Genomic DNA, 24980 nt, shown 5'->3' on the forward strand with positions numbered 1-24980 from the left:
AAAAGAAAAAGAAGAGGAAAAGAAAGAAGGAAAAAAAAAGGAAGAAAGAAAAAAAGAAGAAAAAAGCGGCAACCATACACCTTATGATTGCACAGATTGCCTACAATATTGATATCATTTTGAATTTCTAAATTCCTTTGAACACTTTTTTATATATATGTTTATCAGATCGCCAGACTATTATTGTACTAAGTATACTTAAAGTGCATAGGTGACAATACAACTTAAAACATAGGCAAGTCACAAAAACGGGGCAAATGACAAAGAAAATTTGGACAGATAAAGCCGTCCTAACAAAATACATTTATAAGTAGAAAAAAGGGGGGGGGGGGGGTAAGTGACTTAAGAGTTATACAGGGCAGTGGGGATATATCAAAAAGACATCATTATTCATAAAAATTAGAAACATTCCACTCAAGGGGGTGTGGCTTAGCAATGGCCGAGTGAGGACGCGTGTAGTAAGTGCTCCGGTCCTCCTTACCTCTCCCTTACCTTGCAGACAGCATTACAGACAGCATTACAGCATTACAGCGCTCTCTAGGAGGGATGTGCCCCGTCAAAAGACACGGACCTAGATCCAGACCTCCCACCGGCGGATCCCGTACGAGAGCACCGCAGCGATCCATGCAGCAGTATCTACGGGACTCCCAGGATCTGTTAGATCAACAGACCGAAATGCCCGGCAGTACCGCAGAATCACCACGTGCACCCCGCACCAGCGAGACACCTCCTCCCGCTCCTCCCGCTCCTCCCGCTGAGTCGGTCTCCCCTATAGACGGAGAATTACATCCGGCACCGCCGAGCCACTTGCTTCCTGCAATGACTGCAATGACTGCAATGACTGCTCCGTCTCACCTACTGCTGCCGCCTCCGCTACCGCTACCGCCACTGCCGTTACCATCATCCGCATCCGCTCTGCCTGATGAGCTACGGAGGATCCTACAGGCATTGCCAACTAGGGCGGACTTTGAGGCTTTACCCTCTAAGGCAGATATGGAATCCCTCATCTCACGGGTGGAAGAAGCACATATACGTGACATGCAGGAGGTAAGAGGGGATATCCTGGCTTTGTCTAATAGAGCTGAGTCTGGAGAAGCAGCGATACAATCTCTCACACAGCGGGTGGGTGAGCTGGAGCAGTTGCGGGTCGAGCAACAGGCTGCGACCATAGGTCTCCAACTCCATTTGGAGGTTGTAGAAGACCACGGCCGCCGTAATAATTTACGATTACGGGGGTTGCCAGAGACTATGGGAGCAGAGGACCTAGCTGGGATGGTGGGAGAGATATTTCATAAGATCCTTGCTGTAACCCCCGCTGTAACCCCCGCCATGACGGTTGAACTGGACAGAGTTCATCGTACTCGGGGACCCAAATCAACAGACCCTGGGAGACCAAGAGATGTGCTCTGCAGACTTCTCAGGTACTCCCAAAAGGAATTGATCATCAGGAAGGCATGGGAGCATGGAGAAGTGAGTTTTAATGGGACTATGGTTAAAGTATTACCAGATCTCTCCAGAGCTACGTTGCAGAGGAGGGCATTGCTGCGACCGGCATTAGAAGTGGCGAAAAGACAGGGGTGCACTTATCGCTGGGGTTATCCCCTGGCGGTTACATTTCGGAGAGAAAATGGCTCCTTCACTCTTCGCTCTACTGCGGACTTGCCAGCTTTTTTTGCCTTTGTGGGAGCAGACCCGGTACCTGTCCCTGATTGGCTAGAGTTGATTCCACATCGTTCATCTAGTTAAAGACTCCTTCATCCCTAGCTTCAGCCTTTTATCTCCTCATCTCCTCATCTGCTTCAGTGATAAGATTAGAGCAAGGCAAGGCAAGGAAGTGACGGTGGTGACAGTAGGAGACGGGGTCACGGGGTCTTGTGAGCTGTAATCGCCATCCGCCAGGACTATATTGGACTATACTGGATGCTGAACCAGACTGTTTGGTGTGGAGATATCCCTGAACTGCTATATCTATAATCCTATTTCCATCTCCTCCATCCATCCATCCATCCATCCCTTCCCCCCCCCCCATTATTATGATGATGTGATTATTTTTGGAGGCTTCGCCCTCCCCTGGGAACTCCCCTATATGTTCACCAAGGTTTTCTTTTTTTTTTTTTTTTTTGACCATATGGGGATATATGGGGGTTCCCTAAGGTAATAATAAATTTTGGGTAAATGGACTATATAAGGGGGATTTGTTTAGATTGCCTGGGGTTCCCCCCTCTTTATCAACGGAATGCCCCCTAAACCTAGGGGAAAGAGGATTTTGTGGTTTACCAGACTTAGAAAGGGATTAGACTATCATTGTATGTGTAAAGGGCGGAGTTCTGGTAAAAGGGAAAGGGGGAAAAGAGAAAAGGGAAGGAAAGGAAAGGGAAAGGAGAAAGAAAGAAGGGGAAGGAAAAGAGGGGGAAAAAGGGGAGGGAAGGGAGAGAGGGAAGGAAAAAGAGAAAGAAAGGGAAAAATTTTTTTTTTTTTTTTTTTTTCTCTCATGGGGAATGGAGGGGGAAGGTGGAAGGTGGGGTGGTGGCTGGTTCTATTTTGTAAAAATGGGGAAAGGAAAGGAAACGTCTGGGGAAATGCCTACTTGATTTCAAATTTTTCGTTGAGGTATGGGAGGACTTTTGAGGTAAGGGGGTCAGTCTAGTTTTTTGAGTGGCACTAGGCCCAGTGTCTATAAACAATGTTGCAAAGTAATTCGTTGTTTGTTATTGGTAAAGTGTCTGCACTAATCTTTATCTTTATCTTTATTTTCTTTTTATTTAGGGGCTGTATATTTGGGTTGCTGTAGCTGTCGATATAATTAGTTTATTATTGTTAAGGTTTGGGGAGGGGGAGGACTGGCTGCCTGTTTCTCGGTCACTGTTTTCTCCAACCCCCACATAGGACTGCGCCCGATTACCAGCTCTTCGCTGGTGGGCGTAATAGCACTATTGTGCTGTAAATTTAGTAATGTGCTGTTCTCCTTCTGAGAACTAGCTCTTGGGGGTTTTTTTTTTTTTTTTTTTTTTTTTTTTTCTCTTTCTCTGTTTTGGGGGTTTTTTATTTTCTCCTACTGGATTACAGTCCCTGACTTGGGACTTTTACCTGGGATCCATGGAGACAGTTAAGATTCTCTCCCTGAATGCGAAGGGTTTAAATGTCCCGGAAAAGAGGCGCATGCTGCTGCAGGACTTACGCCGGCTTAAAATAGACCTGGCTTTAATTCAAGAGACCCATTTTCGGAGTGGGAGTCTGCCCCTCTTGCGCAGTAACCTATACCCAACTGTGTATCACTCTACTAATGCGACCTCTAAGTCCAGAGGTGTCTCTATTTTAATTGCCCGACATGTCCCCTGGAAATGTTTAGAAGTAAAAATGGATCAGGAAGGGAGATCTTTGTTTCTTAAAGGTTTAATTGGGGAAGTGGCTGTCACGTTTGCGAACATATATGCACCCAACTCTAGCCAAGACCATTTTATCTCTAAGACGTTGTCTACTTTACAGATGTTTGCCTCAGGCCAATTGATAGTTGGAGGAGACTTTAACATACCACTGATACCTACGGAGGATACATCTTCCGGAGCCTCCTCCATTACCCCAAGTGTCAGGCATCGTATTGTACGCTCCATACATAGAGCACAGCTGATTGATGCGTGGAGGTTACTCCACCCGTCAGAGAGAGACTATACATTCTACTCTTCGCCCCATAGACAGTATTCAAGAATTGATTACTTTTTTATCCCTCACGACTACTTGCATGCTTTGAGAGATGCTTCAATCGAACCAATTACGTGGTCAGATCATGCCCCCATTTTAATATCCTATTCCTTAATGGACGGTGGCACTGCTAAGACACGGAATTGGAAGCTGAATGAAAGTTTGTTGCAGGATAAGGAGGTGCTTGAGGACGTTGTCAGGGAATTAGATCAATATTTCGTATTTAATGATACCCCTGACAGTAACCCAGGAATAGTGTGGGAGGCACATAAGGCGGTTATTCGAGGGGTACTGATCAAGCATGGGGCCCGTATCAAGAAGATACGCATGGCAAAGATGAAAGGTTTACTTTGTGACCTGCATAGAGCTGAGGCTAGGCATAAGCATATTCAGACTTTAGCAGGCGAAACAGAAATTAGGATCCTGCGGAATAAAATTACTGACTTAATGCAATTTCAAGCGAAAGCAGCCTTACAAAAATGCCAACGAATTACATACGAGTCTGGTAATAAGTGCGGTAGAATCCTAGCTCAAACGTTAAAAGAACAAGCACTTGCTAATTACGTGCCCCATATTAGGACCCCCCATAACCAGAAAGCCATTCTCCCACGGGAAATAGCGGGGGAATTTAAAGAATATTATGGCGCTTTATATAACCTACAAACCCCTGTGCCTCCTCACACTCACATCGAGGACTATTTATCTGCCTCCAATATGCCCAAGCTGTCCGAGGAGGATAGAAGGGCACTAGATGAACCTGTCACCCAGAAAGAGCTGCAGGAGGTGGTAAGAGGGATAAAGATAGGGAAGGCCCCGGGACCAGATGGGTTTACGGCCCTATATTATAAAATGCTACTACCGTCATTGGGGAATTTTATGCTTAAATTCCTCAACTCGTTGGGGATAACACAGTTACTCCCAAGGGAATCCCTGCTTGCTCATATTACAGTAATCCCTAAGGAGGGCAAGGATCCCTCACAATGTAGCAGTTATAGACCGATCTCACTACTTAATACAGATCTAAAGATATTTACGAAATTATTGGCATCAAGAATACAAGGCCTTCTCCCGTCACTGATCCACTTGGACCAGGTGGGCTTTGTGCCCACCAGGGAAGCACGAGACAATACGATTAGAGTGCTTAATCTTTTACATATAGTTAACGATACCAAGACCCCCTGTGTTTTTCTAGGGACGGACGCGGAGAAGGCCTTCGACAGGGTGAATTGGAGATTCATGACGTCTGTTTTGCGTTATGTGGGTTTCGGCGAGAGGCTATTGGATTGGATTGGCTCTATTTACTCTAACCCGATAGCCCGGGTTCGGGTTAATGGAGTTCTGTCCGAACCTTTTGAGATACATAACGGCACCCGTCAGGGATGCCCTTTGTCCCCTCTCCTTTTCGCCCTGTCGCTGGAGCCTTTTCTATGCAAGGTGCGAGCCAATTCTAACATTATGGGGATTTCAGTGGGAGATAAACAATATAAAATCGCTGCATATGCAGATGATATGTTATTTTCCTTGATTAACCCAACGATATCTCTTACCAATCTGATGCAGGAATTCAGGGAGTACGGCGATATCTCTAATATGAAGATTAATTTCCATAAATCTGAGGCAATGGGTATAGGTCTTCCCCAGGGCCTTATAGTAAGACTTCATCAGGATTTTAATTTTAAATGGACCCGGACAGCCCTGAAATATCTGGGAACGTATATTCCGCCAACTATATCCCAAGTGTATGCTTTAAATTTTCCACCACTACTACGGACAATTCGGGCCCTGTTGGTTAAATGGAATAAAGGTCTGCATTCTTGGCTGGGTAGATGCAACATCGTGAAGATGTGCATCTTACCTAAGTTTCTTTACCTTTTGCAAGCATTGCCGGTCAAGATCCCTTCTCATTATCTTTTACAGACTAGGAGGTTGATATCTAATTATATTTGGGCTTATAAACGACCGAGACTTAACTATCAACAATTGACCCGTCCTAAACAACAGGGAGGCTTAGCGATACCGGATCTCCGTAATTACTACCAGGCCATTCATTTGACTAGATTGATTGACTGGAACAGACACTACGATAGCAAATTGTGGACCCAGCTGGAGCAGGCCCAAATAGGAGTAGCATTGAACAGGGCTCCTTGGTGCCATAGTAGATTACCAAACAAGGTGAAAAACCATCCTCTTATAGGAATAACTTCAAGTATTTGTGCGTCTCTCTTTACGAGTGCTGGGCTTGTTTCACGGACTTCCCCACTTTGCCCAATTTTAGGCACCCCGGAGTTTTCTCCCGGGGTCACGGAACCAGTATTCCGCTCCCTTAGGATTTCTGGGATTTATCAGGTATCCCACTTTTTGAAGGGGGACAAATGGGTGACTACCACTGATCTAATGGACCCGGCGGGTCCATTTAAATTAGATTTTTGGAAAGCAATCCAACTGAATCACTTTTTAGGGTCCCTGGCTCCCCCTGACAGCTATAACCAAAGTCTGACTTGTTATGAAGCTTATTGCTCGGAGAGAGGGGCTATGCCCCATGCCTTATCTGCCACATACCATATATTGACCGTTGCACCGGACGATAGTGGACCGAACTGCCTGTGGGCCTGGGAGAGGGATATGCGGTGCAGACTCTCGATACGCCAAAAACAAAATATCTTATTTTTCACACATAAATCCTCCATTTGTTCAAGAACACAGGAGACCAATTTTAAAATCGTAACCAGGTGGTACAATACCCCGGCGAAGCTGCATCGGGCCTATCCGTCATCTTCAGACAGATGTTGGCGATGTCGGCGGGAAGAGGGTACGATCCTCCACGTCTTCTGGTCATGCCCACTTTTAGAGCGGTTCTGGAAGACAGTGGGGGATACGATCACTAAGTTTACCGATATTCCGGTTCCGGAGGGCCCTGCCTTTTATCTCCTTCATGCCACGAACATGTCCCGCAAGAAATATCAGACCTCGGTGCTTCGGCATCTTTTAGATGCCGCTAAAGCATGTATTCCACTGCGTTGGAAGAATACTCACCCACCAACTATTGGTATGTGGTTGAGAAGGGTAGAGGACATTAAGAGAATGGAAGACTTAATTTTGACGTACAGGGGACAGAACGAGCAATTTATTAAGACATGGTCAAAATGGAATAAATTTATATCCTCGCGTGCGGGTAGGGCACTTCTGGATGGGGATGCCCTGAGTGATGCCCCGAATGGTGGAGGACACCCCTTGGGTATAGATTATTGACAGAATGTACAGATTATCATGGAGAATTAGGTGCCCGGTATAGGCTGTTTGATACAGGGGGACAGTCCTGCCTACATGGATCTCATGGATCTTTTCCCTTGAGTTACCTTTTTCTTTTCCCAACCCCCCCCCCCCCCCCTTTTTTTTTTTTTTTTTTTTTTTTTTTTCCATTCTCCTACTCTTCTCTGCGTTTAATTTTCCTGCTGTTTTTTGTTTTCCTTTTAACAGTCTCCTTTTTTTTTTTTTTTTTTTTCTCCTCTCTTTTGTCTAAGGCTTTGGGCCTGGGGGGTACGTCAGGGTGCCCTCCACGCCCAAGACTTTTTTTCTATATATAGGTTTGAAATCTGGATGGGTTCTATGGGGCTGATTAGTGTTTGTGGAATAATTGTGCCAAGGGCATTTGGCCTTCCTGGTATGGAACTGGAGACCCTACTATGAGAAGGCTCTTCCTTTGGGAGCTATGGAAGGAGTTGTCTAGATGGGTTAGAGATGCTAGATGTTCTATAGTGGCATGATGTATGGCCATTTGCTATAATATCGATTTACTTTGTATGCCGATTGGTTCATTGTTTTATTTACTTGTTTTGTTCCTTATTTTCCTGTCCTATGAATAAAATATAAATTTGCAAAAAAAAGAAAAAAAAAAAAAAAGAAAAAAAAAAAAAGAAACATTCCACTCAAAGTTTAACCCTGCGGGGCGCCTAGTATTTAAGTTAAAGATCCACCTGACCTCTTGTTTGCATAAGAGACCAAACTTATCGCCAACTCTGGGTGGTTTAGTGATCTTATCCACACCTTGAATACGGAGACAGGAGGTGTTACCTGAGTGAACCTCTTTCCAGTGGAGGGCCACATTGGTCCCATGTGCCTTATCTATATCATAAAGCTGATCGTAAAGATGATCCTTTAATCTATGGATAGTTCTGCCCATGTACTGTATAGAACAGGCAACACAAGTGATGGCATAAATTATGTATCGGGTGTTGCAGTTGATGAATGACCCAATTTTGTATGTCTTGCCTGTAGAAGAAGTGATAGTGTCTCCACCTTTCAAAAAGGGCAATATACACAAGATCTACCACCACATTTGTAAGTTCCTCTGAACTGTAACCAATGAGCAGCAGGTTTTTTACTAAGATAAAGGCTAAGGGACAATAGTCCACCCTGAGACGGTGCTCTCCTAGACACTGCATGTATGCCCATTGCAAGAATCTGTGAATAAACTTGATCGTTGGATAATACCGGCAAATATGTTGTCCAAATTTTAGTGATTTTTTTTGTTTAAATATATATTTATTGAGAAAAAGGTTTTGTACAACAGACAGATTTGTACATTTCGATACAAATAATCAAAATTGACAATGTAACAGTAACAAAGAAAACCGCCGCAGGCGGGGTATAAAACGTTAACAGTTTAATACAGCATGTCAAAAGGGTAAGGGGAAAAGGACACACCACGAATCTGCCAAGTAGGATATGTAAATAGACCAAAAGATGTATTGATATTTGCGGGGGGGACGTGGAGTATGAATCCCCAGTTCAAACCCGAGAAAAACATTTCCGAGAATAAAAGGCCATAAATTAAGGTGTCGTCTCAGGGTTGAACGTGGAATTGTCCCACCTGTCCCATATTTTAGAAAACTTAGGTAGAGAGTCTTGTACCAGTGCAGTCATACGTTCCATCCTGCGTATGTACGCAATGGCAGAAATTAGCTGCGGCTGGGACGGAGGGGAGGGGGACAGCCAAAGAGCCGGGATCACTCTCTTGGCAGCTAGGAGAATATAGGCTGTCAGCTTCTTGGCGGGCTTGGAGAACTCCGCGATAGGTAGGCCTAACAAATAGTGTTTTGGGTCTAACGGGATATCTACCTCTAAAACAGATTGTAGTAGAGTTTGGACCATAGACCAAAAAGGTATAATCAAAGGACAGCTCCAAAAAATATGGTAATGGGTGCCCTCATCTCTGAGGCATCTCCAACACAGTTTAGATATGGAATGATCATATTTATGCAACATTTCAGGGGTCTTATACCAAAACATTAGTATCTTATAGGCCGTCTCTCTCTGCTCCACACATCTGGAGACTTTGGAAGTAGAAGTCCAAATGTCCTGCCATTGAGAAATGGTTAAGGGGGACGGTAAAATTGTAGCCCATCTCCTCATGTAGAGATGTGTTTCCGTGGTGGGTGAGGTTGAATTGTGGAGGATACTATATATAGAGGATATAAGTCCTTTCTGGCAAGGACCTTGGGAGCACAAAGTTTCAAAGGTGTTAGGATTAGCCAAAGTCAGGGCAGGAGATCTGGAGTGAAAATAATGTTTAAATTGAATGTATGAAAAAAAGAGTCGCTCTGGAATGTCATATTTATCCCGAAGCTCAGGAAAGGATAGGAGTTTATGAGATACCGGATGTACCAGGTGGCGGAGTTGGAAAACGCCAGACCTATACCAAGGAAACATATTCTTCACCGAGAGACTGTCAGGCATATCTGGATTAAAAATGACATTCAGCAGGGGTGAGCATGGAGAAGAGAGAGAGAACCGCTTGTGACATTGTTTCCATACGGAGAGAGTAAAAAGCATCGGTCCAAGGCATATGCGCCTAATCTGAGCCATAGAGGAGGTCAGATCAGACCACAGCATGGAGCAGGGATGGACAGGAGTGACCACATCCATTTCTAGCTCTGACCATCTACTGGTAGCAAAATACGACGACCAGGAGACAGCCGCCTGAAGGTGTGCTGCATAGTAGTACTTCACTATATCGGGGGCTCCCAGTCCTCCATGGGACCGTGGGGCAAAAACCACTGTTTGGGCTATCCTATGCAATTTGTTCCCCCATATAAATTTAGCAAAGGCTCTCTGAATATTCCTAAGCTGAGGCATAGAGATAGCAACTGGTAATGTTTCAAAAAGATATAAAAACTTAGGGAGTATGGCCATTTTCAATACGTTAATCCTGCCCAGAAGAGATAGGGGACACGACGACCAACTTCTGAGCAGCCCGTGCGTTTCCACTATTAAAGATATATAGTTAGCTTCATAAAGGGAGCTGTACTTGGCGGTCAGGTTAATGCCGAGGTATTTGAGGGAAATGGGGCACCAACGATAGGGGTATGTGGATTCCAAGGAAGCTTGAAGTGTGGGGGGGATATGAATAGGGAGCGCTTCGGTTTTAGTCGTATTAACCCTATAACCCGAGAGTCTACCAAATGAATCTAAAAGAGCGTGAAGTTTGGGAAGAGAGGTTAGAGGCTTCGTCAGGGTGAGGAGTATGTCGTCTGCAAAAAGAGACAGCTTGTATTCTTTCAGTCTGAGGGAAATTCCACTTATGTCTGAATCCTCCCGTATAGCTGCAGCCAAGGGTTCTAGGCATAGTATAAACAACAAGGGGGATAGGGGGCATCCCTGTCTGGTACCATTACTATGTGTGAAGAGCGGGGATCTGTAAGACGCCAATTGGACTTGGGATGTAGGGAATGAGTATAAGGCTTGGAGGGCTGACAGGAAAGAACCAGAAAGGCCAAAACGCTGTAGTGTAGCAAACATGTATGGCCATCCCAGCCTGTCAAAGGCTTTTTGTGCGTCTAAACTCAAAACGATAGCCGGGCGAGTCGTTTTATCGAGTAAATCTATGAGGTCGATGGTACGCCTTGTGTTATCCCCAGCCCGTCTGCCCAGTACAAATCCCACCTGGTCGTTGTGAACCAGAGCAGGGATCAATAGGGAGAGCCTATTGGCCAAGATTTTGGTGAAAATTTTATAGTCGGAGTTAAGTAAGGCTATGGGTCTGTAATTATCTGGTAGGGTAGGGGATTTACCCGGTTTCGGGATAACTGTGATGTGCGCATGTAGAAACTGAGAATGCGGTATAATGCCCTTCTGTAGGGAGGTAAAGAGATTAAGCAGATGAGGGCTCAGCGTCGGGAGAAAAGTCTTATAATAAACATAAGGAAGCCCGTCGGGGCCCGGGGACTTATGGGACGGGAGGTCTTTTATAACCGCAGCCAATTCCTCTGGCGTGACAGGGGTATTCAGGGTATCTACTTGTGGGGAAGACAGCACTGGTAATTTCAAGGAAGCGCAGAAATCATCAAAGCTATCTTGGGAAAACACATGGTTAGGGTCTGAAGCTAGGCAGTTATATAATTTTTTGTAAAAGGCACCAAATACTTTAGACATCGTCAAGGGGCAGTAAGTCGGAGTGCCGTCCGACTGTAGCAGGAGATCAGGATAGGAGTGAAATGGACGGGGCTTTAGCTTGTTCACCAACATCCTATGAGGCTTGTTGGCAAATTCATAGAACCTCTGTTTAGCCCAAAGCAGAGCTTTAGAGCACTTGTGCATATCTAAGGATTTTAACCGTTCGCGGATAGAGGTCACTGTGCGAAGACGTGGCACCGATGGGGAGGACAAAAGCAGAGCTTCAGCTTTTTGCAGTTGCGAAAGGAGATCTAGTCTCTGCGCAGCCGAGTCTCGCTTGAGGCGGGAGCCAGCCGAGATACACAATCCTCTAAAAACGGCCTTGTGGGCCTCCCAAAGGGTGGACACATCCCGCACCGACCCCTCGTTAAGTTGAAAAAATTCGGCTAGACCGTGGGATAAATGGGCTTCTGTAGCTGGATCACGGAGGAGAAACTCGTTGAATCTCCAGTGGCAGGTCTTAGGTGTAGAGAGGGTGAGGGCGAGGTCAAGCTGGACCGATGCATGATCAGACCACGTTATGGGATTCAACTCCGAGGCCACTGCCGACGTTAGAAGAGGCGCCGTAACAAAGATGTAGTCCAATCTGGAGTACATCCTGTGTGGGGGAGAGTAGAAGGAAAATTGCCGATGCGTAGGGTGTTTAATCCTCCAGATGTCTAAAAAGTTATGGGATCTAATGAGCTTGCGAAACGCAGTAGATTGACGTTCCGTTTTTAAGGAGGGATTGTCTGAAAACAGGGTCTGCCTATCCTTCCTAGCAGACATGGCCATATTGAAGTCCCCGCCAAGGATCATGAATGGCTGAGCATAGGTGCCCAGTTTGTCCAAGACCTCAGTAAGGAAGTGAATCTGGCCCGAGTTGGGAACATATACATTAATAACAGTAAGAGAGCGAGAGAGGTAGTCACAGTCCAGGAGGATGTATCTGCCCTGTGGATCAATAAATGAGGACTTAACCCGTAGCGGGCATGTCTTTTTAATCAGTACTGCCACCCCTGCTTTACCAGAGGGGTCAGAGGCCATAAAAGAGACCGGAAAATGTTTGGCCGCAAATTTAAGAGATCCCCCTGGGCGAAAGTGGGTCTCCTGGACTAGGACCACATCTGCGTTTGAGGACTTGAACTCCTTCAAAGCCAACCAGCGCTTATGGATTGAGTTCAGGCCCTTAACATTATAAGTCAGTACCCTCAAAGCCATCGTGTAGAAAACAGTGAAAACTTAAGATACCCATAATATACAAACAAAAAAAACGGATATAACCATACCAACCAGGAAGATACTGGGACCCGTGGTGTGTCCTAGAAGTAAAAGGCAGGTGAAGGCATATAATAACAACAATGTGATTATAAAGCGTAGAAAAGTGTGTCCAAATTGAACGAAAAATGAAAAAAAGGCCGAAAAATAGGCCTAAAAAATAGAAAAAAAAAACATTACAATTAGAAAAAAGGCCTGGGGGGTAAAAACCATCCAGGAGTCCACAGCCGTAACCGTGGAACAAAAGGAGGCACATCAGGGGTTCCAGCTCATCTGGAGAGACCCCGCCACCTTCCAGCAATAGTTACAGGGAATAAGAGCAGAACATTGTAGTCCCAACAACCAGAAAACAACAGGGGCAGTAAAAATTATAACTTGTAACTAAAGTTGCAAACACCCCCTGTTAAAGAGGAAACATGGTGAGACAGGGGCCGAGGCCTAGGCCAGCCAAACACTACACAAGGAAGCTTCCATCAGGGAGGGAGTCTAGGATGCAGGTTACGTTGAGGGGTAGAAAAGGATTTCTGCGACTTCTGGCGTGCAGGGGTCCAAATCCGAGCAGGAATGGAGGAGGGTCTGGGCGTCGTCGGGAGCGGCGTGGGATCCTCATCTGGCAGCGGTGGTAGGCCCAGGTTACGTATGAAAGCTTCACTCTCTTGAAGATCTCTCATAGAGTATTGAATCCCATCTTTAGTAGCAGAGAGGCGGAAGGGGAACCCCCAACGATACGGGAACTGATGATTTTGCAGATGGGCAGTCACAGGGCGGAAGCTACGACGTTTGGCAAGAGTGATAGGGGATAAGTCACTAAAAATTTGTATCTTGGCCCCTTTAAATTCCAGACGGGATTTGTTCCGGGTTCCCATGGTCAAAGCTTCCTTGCTATCGTAGTAGTGAAAGCGTACGATAATGTCTCTAGGGTTGGCTCCGGCAGGAGGCTTTGGGGCTAGGGATCTGTGGGCCCTATCCATTCTCCAGTCTATGTCCGGGACTTTAGGGGCAACAACATTAAAGAGGCTAAGTAGGTATGGTTTGATCTCCCCCTCACTAACGGCCTCAGGTACGCCTCTAATCCGAAGGTTTTGGCGACGTTCCCTATTCTCCAGGTCTTCCTGTTGGGATTGGAGCTGAGAGACAGATTGTTTCAGACCGGCGTTGTCTTCTTCCAAAACGTGGACATACTGTAGCAGGTCATCAAATTTGGTTTCCAGGACATCAGTCCGTTCTCCAATCTGGGCAAGCTCCCCCCGCAATTCATGGGCCAGTTTACCCATTTCCTTAGAAACATTACTCGTCAAGTCTTGCAGGAGAGCTCGCAGTTTATCATCAAGTACATCGACTGTGACCGGGGCGGACATCCCGTCTGAGTGGCTATGTGACAAGGAATGTGGACTGTCTTGTGCCGGTCCTTGGGAGGCCGCTTGTGCATACGTGAAAGAACCTGGAGAAGGAGCTGGAGAGGCCGGTCTGCTTAAAAATCGATCCAGGGTCTGTGAGGGCCGCAAATCCGGGGACAAAGACTGAGGAAGGTGTTTCGGCCCGTATTTCACCATGAGGCGTTGGGACTAGGCGTATATTTAGTTACATGTGGTGTTTCCCATAGAGGTGTAGCGACTGTGAGCAGCACAGGAGCATTGGAAGGCGGCTAAGGCCTATATAGGATGATCACATGTTTGTCAAACAGGGAGGGACCCAAGATGAGACCCCAAGAAAGTTCGCTGTCGGTTAGCGAACACAAACCAGGAGAGCAGGCCGCAGCAGTCCCAAACAGCCAGGGGGGGAGATCCAGACACCACTGCCCCTCTGGGTTGTATAAGGGGAGAGGGCACTAGCTAGGACAGAAACCAGGGCAGATAGCAGCAGTTGCAGGCCACAGGCAGTAGGAGAAGGAGACGGGTGTACCAAGATGGCCGCTGAGCAGGCCGAGGGTAGAAGCTGGGTAGGAGGGTGGGACTGATGAATGCTGGCAGTCACTTAGGAGCCGAGCTGGGGCAGGGATTAACACCTGCGCTGGATGGGGTAGCAATCTGGCCACAGAGGGGGGAGAGCTATTAAGCTGTGAGAGGCCTCGGGTGGAGCAAGATGGCCGCCGGAGCTCACCTTGCCTGCTGGAGCCTGGGCTTCCTCACATGTATCCGTGCGGCGACCAGCGATGGTCCGGTGTAGGAGAGGTCGTCCGGAGGGGTCCACGCCAGATGTATGCCACCGTCCCGGCCGGGATGGGGCCTGGGATGCGCCGTCCGGAGGCTCCGAGAAGCGGTGTAGGCCGCAAGATGGCGGCGTCCGGCCTGTCTCACCGCCCGCCGCCGCGGAGTAAAAACGGCGGCGGATCCGGCCGAAATATCAGCTCCGTCCGGAGCTCCGATGGCCCACCGGCTAGATGAAGAGACCGGCGGGCAGAGAAAAGTTGCGGTGGCCGAGGATGGGGATCGATGGTGCTAGGCCTCGGCGGAGCTCTCCCCAAACACGTCCGTCGTCCTCGGCTTCCGGTCACGCCCCCGTGATTTTTTTTAAACTCCATGCTATACGGAGTAGAACAATTTGGAGTGGAGTCTGACAGGAATATTGACATTGATATAGAAGATCGTCACACTTGAGGTTATTATTAAAGAGGAAGTAAACACTGCCTCTTTTTTTTGGTGACCTGCAAAGTAAAGGCATAATGTGCTAGTCTGCATTGCATACTAGCACATTATGTAAAACGTACCTGCAAATGAAACCCTTGTGCCCGCTGTTGGCGCATCTGTCTTCACCCATCTTCCTTCTGGGTCCACAGAATGGCTGGATACGCATGATGTCACTCCCACGCAGGCATGCAGGAGCTGCCGGTCATGGCACAGGGCTCCGAAGAAATGGCACGGATGGCCGTTCCTTCAGATCGCAGGTGCCAATGACATCATCGGCGGCATATACAGTAAATATCTTCTGAACTGCGCATGTTTAGTAGATATTTACAGTACCTATAGGTAAGTCTTATTATAGGATTACTTATAGGTACAATTTATGCATGGGAGTTTACTTCCTCTTTAAGGATGTTTATTGGAAATTGCAGTCCACAGGTGGTTAGTAAAGCCAACATGTTTTTGGTAAGTGCTCCCCCTTTGTCAGGGCTGTGATGGTGGGTGTGGTTATCACTGACCTGGAACTGAATTATGATAAAGCCTATACTGTAATGCAGGCCATATAAAGAGTTAATTTGCAGGAAAGAAATTTGCTTGATACCCCTTTACAGTGTTGCCAACCACCCGTTAATTTACAGGCAGCCCATAAATTTCACCCCATTTTCAGGTTGCCGGTAATTGTCTGTTACGGGCAACTTTGTCATAAAAAAGTTGGCTGCAGGCAGACCATGCACCTGCGCATGCGCTGTTCCGAAGCCTGCAGGACTAGGAAAAGATCGTACAGGCTCGGACAGGCGGCGCATGCGCAGTAAAGTAATTTCGCTGCCCGGCGCCATTTTTAAACGGAAAGCATTTGTTCTATGTGGTGCCCCAGCAGTGCAGTGGTGCAGACACTGCAGGGAGGTAGTGGTTGGGGTGGGGGTGGGGGGGAGGGGAGGGGGTGAAGGGTGTTGTTGGAGCAGTAAGGTTGATGGTGAGGAGCAAGCTGAACGAGGCGACTTGAGTGTTGTAGGAGGGCGGCTTCTGGATTATGTGCTGTTATTGACAGGAGATGAAGCAGGAGGAATGTAGGGCATGCATGGATGGGATGGATTAAGCAGGGCAGAAATAAACAATGGGGAATTGCTATTAAGTGTAGGCAATGGGAAGAAGTGAGCTGGATGGTAGTTGGTGACAGAAAGAACAATATGCCAAGAATGTGGAGCTGGGAGAGGAGAAGAGGGGGAGGAGGGGGATCTGTCAGATCAATTGCTGTGTGAACACAAATGGGCTGAAGGCAGAACTGAGTGTGAGGTTGGGAAGAGGGATGTATTTGGTGGCGACGACTGAGGGTAGGATAGAGGATCCGGCTGTTTGTAGTTAAAATGGTGAGAAAGGAGAACAGTGTATGTGAGCAGTACTATTTGGTAAACATGAAGTGCTGGCCATTCTGGTTGTACATGAATGATGGGACTGAGGGAGAGCAAGATATTGGCTGGTGTGGGGGAGAAAATGGAAGCATTTTTATGGATAAGCCAATCCAGTGGTGACAGAGGAGGATAAGAAAAAAGGGCATAGGCCACGGGACTCAGGAGGACATTACTGGGGTATGAAGCCGGCCTGACAGAGGAGGACACTGATGTGCCTGACTGGAGAGGTGGAAGGGACACAGTGACAGAAGGCGGACACTGACTGATGTGGAGACAGGTATGGTAATAAGAAGGGGGACAGAGGAGGAAACTACCATGTCCGCAGCCCCTTACCATCTGTTAATTATCCTGCCTGCAGCCTCTAACCATCTGTTACTGTATCATGTGTGCAGCCTCTTACCATCTGTTCTTGTATTCTGTCCACAGCCTCTAACCATCTATTACTGTATCCTGTCTGCAGACACTAACCATCTGTTACTGTATCCTGTCCGCAGCCTCTAACTATCTGTTACTGTATCCTGTCTGCAGTCTCTAACCATCTGTTACTGTATCCTGTCTGCAGTCTCTAACCATCTGTTACTGTATCCTGTCCGCAGCCTCTAACCATCTGTTACTGTATCCTGTCCGCAGCCTCTAACCATCTTTTGTTGTATCCTGTCCGCAGCCTCTAACCATCTGTTATTGTATCCTGTCCGCAGCCTCTAACCATCTGTTACGATATCCTGTTCCGCAGCCTCTAACCATCTGTTACTGTATCCGGTCCACAGCCTCTAACCATCTGTTACTGTATTCTGTCCGCAGTCTCTGACCATCTTCTGTAGCATCTCTACAGCATCTAACCATCTTCTGTATCGTATCTGCAGTCTCTGAGGGAGAGGAGTCAAAAGTGGGAGCATCATCAGGAATGGAGTCACGAGAGGAGCCAGACGTGTGTGGACTGTGGAGAGGAGATCATAGGATAAAACCAGAGCCGCCAAGCTGGAGCCATCTGACGGAGCCCTGCACAGTGCACCTGAGAGGAGGTCAGTGACAGCGCCACTAGGCCAGTCTGTGGGGGTTGCTGATGAAAGGGGGAGTGAATACAATGATGTAAGGGGGCACTGATGTATAGGTTCCCCCTATATTAATAACACTTCCTTACCTTAGTGTATTCACTCTGCAGAAGGTGGTCTCTGGTCACCAGAGTGCCCCCCACATCATAGTTCCTATTGTTCCTCTTTGCATCAGAGTCTGCAGGATTCCCCCTTACAGTGGGAACTCTGTCTGTGCACCCTGTAATTTTAGGTACTTTTTGCACTGCCTGTAAAAAAATGTGGTTCTATCAGTAAATGTCATGATTTTTGCCAGTAAAAAATTGGTGCCGCTTGCAAATGTTAGTGTCCTGTCAGTAAATTTCACTTCGGGGGGTTGGCAACACTGCCCCATTAACAGACAGTGATGACAGGGGAATCCCTCCTGCCAAGCCATTGCATTCTTCCTGTGAGGGTGGAGGAAGCTGTCCCCACCGAGAGAAGACAGTGATTATTGCTAGGGGTTATACCAGCCACTAGTGATAATCATATGTAAAATCTGGCAGGCTGGTTGTACTCAGGTTGATTCATTGATTAACTTGGTACATTTAGCCTGCCTATACATGATTTGAATCTCAGCCAGTTCCTTCTGAAGTGCCAGACATTTGAAACATCTATGGCCAGCGTTTGGTGCTGTGGGTGATGAATACATTGTCAGATGACAGGGAAGCAGCATGTATGATCCTCCATCATCTGACATCTTATCCATCACCCACACCTAAAGGGCTTTATTGTAATTGAATCTTTGGTTCCTGACTACACCCACCATCACATTCCTAATGAATGGGAGACACTTTCCCAAAAACACATTGCCTTTGCTTACCACCTGTGAACTGTGATTTTCAATCAATATTCTACATAATAACTTCAAGTATGACGATCTTCTATACTGAGCGTACCTCTATACCCATGTGGGGTGATTCTGAGGGAAAATATCCCCAGCAGGGTCACTATGAATGACTAAAACTGGGGAGTGCGATATCTGGTGCAGCTGTGCAGAGAAACCAGTCAGCTTTCATTGTCAAAGCTTGAGAGCCGGTTCACACAGGGGCGTCACAACTTCCAGAACGACTTTGTCAGGCAACTTGCAGACGACTTGAACACGACTTAGACACAACCTGGGGCGACTTACAACACGACTTTAAGTCGCCCCAGGCCAGGCGACTTTTGCCGTGGCCAATCAAATAATGAGCTCTGAAGGGGGAACTCCATGCCAAATTTAAAAAAAAATGGCGTGGGTTCCCTCTCCGAGAGCATACCAGGCCCTTAGGTCTGGTATGGTTTCTAAGGGGAACCCCCTACGCCAAAAAAAACGGAAAAAGACCCCCGGGCGGCGGCGAAGAAGAAAGCCGGGCTCCTCTGCTAGTAAAAGAGCTAGCAGAAGATAGCGGAGGAGTCCGGCAAGAAGACCCCCGAAGACGGAAGACCCCCGGAGCTGTGCAATAAACTATTTTTTTTTTTTTTTTTTTTCCAAGAAAGTTTATTGAGAATTATACAATACAATCAATCAAGGCATGTAGGTATAGTACAGGATAACAGTGACAAAGTAAAATAGCATAAGAAAAATGAAAATAGAGCAAAAAGCTTAAGGTACAACAATTAATGAATCAATGAATGAAGCAAAAATTAATAAAAGGAATTGTGTACATATTGAGAATGAACTGTCAAATATAAGTAATCCAGTATGTGAGACAAATGAGGTACATAACAAAATTTGAATTAGGATCAAATGATAGTTTTGGGTCCTGACGGATCCCCTATGCTGCCATCCACCCCAAATGGGATCACACTGTGGATGATAGAAAAGAGAGAACTGCCAGGTGTAATATGGGAGGAGATCCGCCAGGGGGCTAATAATGAAATCACAATACCCATGGTATAGGTAAAATATTGATACTCAGGTACAGGCAAAGTAAGGGGAAGAGGGGGTCGGGAATAGAATTCCCATAGGTGCGGTGGGGGGGAGGGTGGATAGGCCTCATAAAAGTAAAAAGGGGGTAAAAGGGGGATTGTAAATTGAAGGTAACGTAAGGAGACGAGTGTAAGAAAAAATGTAGTCGGCTATGATATCTCCGGGGAGGAAGTTAAGTAGGGGCGCCAAGACAAAATTCGCAACTAATGTCCCAGGAAAGACAGTGCATATGGTGTTTAAACCAGTGATCAACCATGTCAAGTAGGGGCGATCGATGTGGTACGGGGAGAAGAGGTTCGGAAATGAATCCAGCATGCCCATTTATGTGAAAATTGTTCATGCCTGTCAGAGGCTTGGTGAATCAATCTTTCCATTTCCTCAATTTTATCCATTTGTTGTAGCCATTCCCCAATAGAAGGGGGGTTTGGAGATCTCCAATGTCGTGGAATGCATTGGGTAGCTGCATTAATCATGTGTGAGATTATTGAAGATTTATATATTTTATGTGAAATTGATGTGTGGTGTAACAAATATTGTGCCGGGGAGAAATCAGGATGGTATGTAGTAATGTTAACTATTGTGTCATGAATCTCTTTCCAGAAGGGCTGCAGCGTGGGGCAGTCCCACCATATGTGTAGGAAATCGCCCACTGGAGCATTACAGCGCCAGCAGGAAGTGGGGACGTCTGGGAAGAATTTGTGGACTTTGTCAGGGGTGCGGTACCATCTTGAGTAAATTTTATATCGATTTTCTTGGGTCGATGTGTTGATAGAACGTTTGTGTATGTGTTCAAAAATTAATGACCATTGTTGCACGGTCAAGGTGTGCTTTAAATCTGATTCCCAGTGTTGTAAAATGGGTTTTAGTGGGGTGAGGTCAGAGTTTAACAATTTCACAACCGTTGAAATCACATGTTTTTGTGGTTCTGAGCTGGAACATATGGATTCAAATGGAGTAAGGGCCGAGTACCATCGGGAGCTTGGTTGTGTCAAGTTAAGGAAATGTCGGATCTGAAGAAATTTGAAAGAAGGAAGATGTAGCTCAGGGAATTTTGCGGCCATATCGGGGTATGACAACATTTTCCCCTTATCAAAAAATTGGTAGGCTCTGTAGACATTTCTGTGGAGGATGTCCCCCGATCTAGGAACAGTAAGATCCGGGGGAAAGTCTGGGTTCGAGGAAAGCGGAGTTAGTGGGCCATGAGGTATAGTAATGTGAAGAGATTTATATGTTCGATGGAGAGCGCGAATGGTGGGACCTATTAAAGGGTGTTGTGTGCAAGATAAAGGTATGGCTTGTGTGGAGATCCAAGGTAGATGGGATATAGGGAATGGGGCATAAACGTTTTCTAAAGGTATCCAAGCTTTATCTTTTTGGTGTATGTGCCAATCAATTATTCTGGCCAAGAGGGTCGCATTATGATAGGTATGAAGATCAGGTAGTCCCAGGCCTCCACTGGGCTTTGGGAGAATGAGTTTAGCCCAACTCAATCGGGGAGGGCGGTAAGACCATAAAAATTTTCTACACATGGCTTTATACGAATGAAAAAAAGACTTGGGTAAAGCTATAGGTATTGCCTGTAGCAAATACAGTAGTTTGGGGAGGACATTCATTTTCAGAATGGCTATTCTACCAAACCAGGAGAAAGGACCTCCATGCCATTTTTGTAAATCGTGTTGTAACCGAAGAAGTGTAGGGGCAAAATTAAGTTCATATAGCCTGGATAGATCAGTAGGGATTTTAATGCCTAGATATGTTAACGCCTCATTTTCCCAGCTAAATGGGAAATTGAGACGGCATTGATTAACTGTATTTTCAGGTAAAGAGACATTCAAAGCCTTCGATTTGTCAAAGTTTATTTTTAAGTTCGAGATCTTAGAGAATGCATTGAGGTCTTTCAGCAGGTTTGGAAGAGTAGTAATAGGATCCGAAAGGTACAACATGATGTCGTCGGCATAAGCGGCGATTTTATATTGATTGTTTTTGATGTTAATTCCTTGGACGGTCGGATTATCTCGGAGCATGCGAAGTAATGGTTCTAAGGTTAAGATAAAGATGATCGGTGAAAGTGGGCATCCCTGACGTGTACCATTAGTGATGGAGAAGGCGTTCGATAGGCGACCATTGACTCTCATGCACGCAGTAGGGGTGGAGTATAAGATTGAGATCATCTGAATCAATCTCGATGGTAGCCCGATATGTTGGAGGACAGATAACATGTAGTCCCATGCCACCCTATCGAACGCCTTCTCCGCATCCAATGATAAAAAGAATCCTTTGCTCTGGGACGTGGTCAACCAGTGATGTATATTCAGGGTCTTGGTGGTGTTGTCCCGAGCTTCTCTGCCGGGACAAAACCGACCTGATCAGTTGAAATCATGTGGGGAAGTAAGGGTGTAAGGCGGTTTGCGAGAATTTTAGCATAGATCTTAATGCCTACATTGAGTAAAGAGATAGGTCGGTAATTCGGGATTAGCGTATCATCCTTGCCAGGTTTAGGGATCAATGTGATGTGTGCTTGTAGAAGGTCAGTAGTGGACTGGGTGTGGGAAGTGAGGTTATTAAAAGCATTTAAGAAGTGAGGAATTAACAGCTCTGAAAATGTTTTATAGTAAGCAGCAGATAAGCCGTCCGGGCCTGGGCTTTTCCCAGGTTTTAGTTGTTGGATGGCGAGAAGCACTTCTTCCTTGGACAAGAGGGAATCCAATACCTGTTGATCTAAAGATTCAATAGAGGGTGGGGAGAATTTAGACAAAAACGTCCGTATACGTTCTGACCTATTTTCCACCGTCTCAGTCGGTGAGGGCGGTGGAAGAGTATACAATGAGTGAAAGTATTTTGCAAATTGTGCTGCAATGGCCTCTGTCGCTATTATAGAATCTCCTTTAGGCGTCACGATTCTATGTATGGTATGTCTCGCCTTTTTAGTCTGTAATGCTCTCGCCAGGAACTTGCCCGCCTTGTTACCAAACTCATAGAAGATTTTGTTGGATAAGGCGAATTTACGACGAAGAGTTTTTTGGAGCTCTTCTAAGAGAAGTTCCTGGGTCGCAATAAGGTCATTCAGGTGAGTTTCGGCTAGAGTACGTTTATGTAAGCATTCAAGAGATTGGATGCGCATATACAACGAGTCTAGAGTTGCTTTCTCGCATTTGTTTCGTTTGGCCGCGAGGGAGATAAGTACTCCACGTACAACGCATTTGTGCGCTGCCCAGACCGAAGCATGTGGCGTCTCGGGGTTGGAGTTCTCCTGAAAGTAAAGTGAGAGACAGTCTCCAATTACTTTCTGATTTTCTGTGTCAAGAAGTAGAGAGTCGTCAAGTCGCCATATGACAGATCTGGGACTACCTTGTGCGAACGTAAGGGTAACCGTGATGGGATTGTGGTCAGAGAGCAATAAGGGCTCAATCGTGGCCTTAGTTACATAGTGAATGTCCGCTTGTGAAAGGAAGAAGTGGTCAATTCTGGAGTATTTTGAATGTGGGGGAGAGAAGAAAGTGAAGTCTTTTGTGTTCGGATGAAGAGTGCGCCAGGTGTCATGAAGGGTCAGGATTTGTAATTGTGTTTTAATATCCCTTAGAGCCTGATATTTTAGACAAGACGTACCATTTGAAGTATCAAGGGATGGCGTCAAGGGAACATTGAAATCCCCTCCTAACAAGAGGATGCCTGATTGAAATGTGGTAAGAAGGGCCATAGTTTCCCTGAAAAAGGCCACCTGTTTAGAATTGGGGGCATATATGTTGGCTATCGTAATTGGAAGGTCATGTGTCCGTCCTTTAATAAATAAGTATCTTCCCTGAGGATCTTTTAGAACATCGGTAATAGTAATGGGGCAAGATTTCGAGATTAATATAGAGACTCCTTTAGATTTGGTGTGGTCATTTGTCGCATGGTATACTGTGGGAAAATGTTTGTTATAGAGTTTGGGGATAGCATCAGAGCGAAAGTGGGTTTCTTGTAGAAGGGCTATGTGAGTTTTTGCTCTATGTAGGGTATATAGAAGCTTGGACCTTTTTTCGGGTATGTTCAAGCCTCTAATATTCAAAGAGTAAAAGTTAATGGAAGGTGATGTGTGATTTTGTAGAAGGGAATCTCCAGTAATGGGGGATGAATCCGACCCATTAAAGGGGGGAGGTGGAGAGGCCATGTTAGGGGGAGGGAGAAGAGAAGCCTAGTGACCGGGGGGGGGGAGGGGGTCAGGGAAGCAGCAGGAGGGGGGGTAACCAGATTATAACACTAGATTAGATTAGGGGGGAAGGACGTGTGAGTCACTGGTTGAGTGACCGAAAAAATATATCCAGATATAGTGTCGGGCGACCGGAGAGAGTACACACCTAAATAATGTATACCCACTCACAGCTACCACTACGTGGGGGTTGGCTATTGCCAAGTCCAATGAAAGACTAGGTGTGAAGGGAGTCAAGTTATGGAACTCCGCCACTCAGGACTAGGAAGACATTGTAATCTGTCGAGGATAAATCATGCATTTTTATGGTAAATTGTGAACCTTCGTGCAGCAGATTGCCATAAGTGTAGGTAAAATTGAAGTAATAATGAGTTATAGAGAGGAGAGTCAAAGGCTGAGAATATATTATGCAAATTATAGAATACAAATTCGACACGTACATACTATGCATGTGTATGAAGAATTGGTTGAAAACAGAGTAACTATAAAACTTTGAACCTGAAAAAGAGCACATTAGTCAGTAAAGCAACTAATATACGGACCCTGTGTAGCAGACAAATCCATGAAGTGTAACCGTCAGTGCAATGCGCAGCATCAGAAACCACACACCTCTGGGGATCCGAGAGATCAAAAAGGGAAAACATTCGTAAGTATAATAACATAACATCCATAGCTTTTAGCCTTAGAGATCGGTAGAGATCAACAGTAAATTGTTTTAGTGCGAAAGAACCAGGGGTAAATTCCCCATATGTCGAAGATCAAAAGATTGGCCATAGCAGTCATAGGTTTCTTGTAAGACAGTGTGACTGAGGTAAGGCAGTTCTACGCGTCTTTATGGACACAGAGCTGTCCGTATTTGAGCATGGAGAAAAGTGGAGACAGACATTAGTAAGGAAAGCAATGCGCAGCATACGGGTACTCACTGCTCCAGTGCAAGTGATGTCCGTGTGCTTCATCCTTTGGATTTAGAATCCGCAAGCAGCGCGCCGATAGAACGAATCCAGTCTGCACATCAATCCTGTAGATTGCCGAAGTCAGTTGCTGGATGTGAGTGGAGACATCTGACCAAAGTTGAAACATCCGGGACGTTGCGTAGGAAGAAACACGTGACATCCTAGCGTGCTATGCCCCAGGTGTGTGCTGGGTAATGTAGTTTCAGCACTCGCAGTCAAATCTGATAGTGAAGAATGGACACCGATAAGGAACAAGTGGGTCTAATGCCAAAAATTGTAGATAACGGGTAAAGTAAACGTGAAGCATCTAACATTGACAGATTAGCTTCTGAACAGTGTCAAATGTAAGGAACATAACTCCCACAGTCATGGGACAAAGAAGGCAACGAAGCAGAAAATAAGCAGTGACTCTGCATTA

General features: G+C 46.0%; 1 protein-coding gene across 4 annotated transcripts in view; it reads left to right on the forward strand.

Annotated features, from left to right (window-relative positions):
• Window positions 1-24980, forward strand: part of LOC143943351 (NACHT, LRR and PYD domains-containing protein 3-like) — a 465848-nt gene that overhangs the window by 104708 nt on the left and 336160 nt on the right. For 3 of the 4 annotated variants that reach the window (XM_077465072.1, XM_077465069.1, XM_077465071.1), the window contains one exon: window positions 17302-17460. In XM_077465072.1, coding sequence (XP_077321198.1) covers window positions 17343-17460 — 118 coding nt within the window. In that variant the 5' untranslated portion in view covers window positions 17302-17342. Of the gene's footprint in view, window positions 1-17239; window positions 17461-24980 lie in introns of all 4 variants that reach the window. The other variant, XM_077465070.1, reaches the window with a different exon arrangement.

The sequence above is a fragment of the Lithobates pipiens genome, unplaced genomic scaffold (assembly GCF_037356315.1).
Source record: "Lithobates pipiens isolate NorthernLeopardFrog02 unplaced genomic scaffold, aLitPip1_a1.2 Scaffold_30, whole genome shotgun sequence".
Lineage (NCBI taxonomy): Eukaryota > Metazoa > Chordata > Amphibia > Anura > Ranidae > Lithobates > Lithobates pipiens.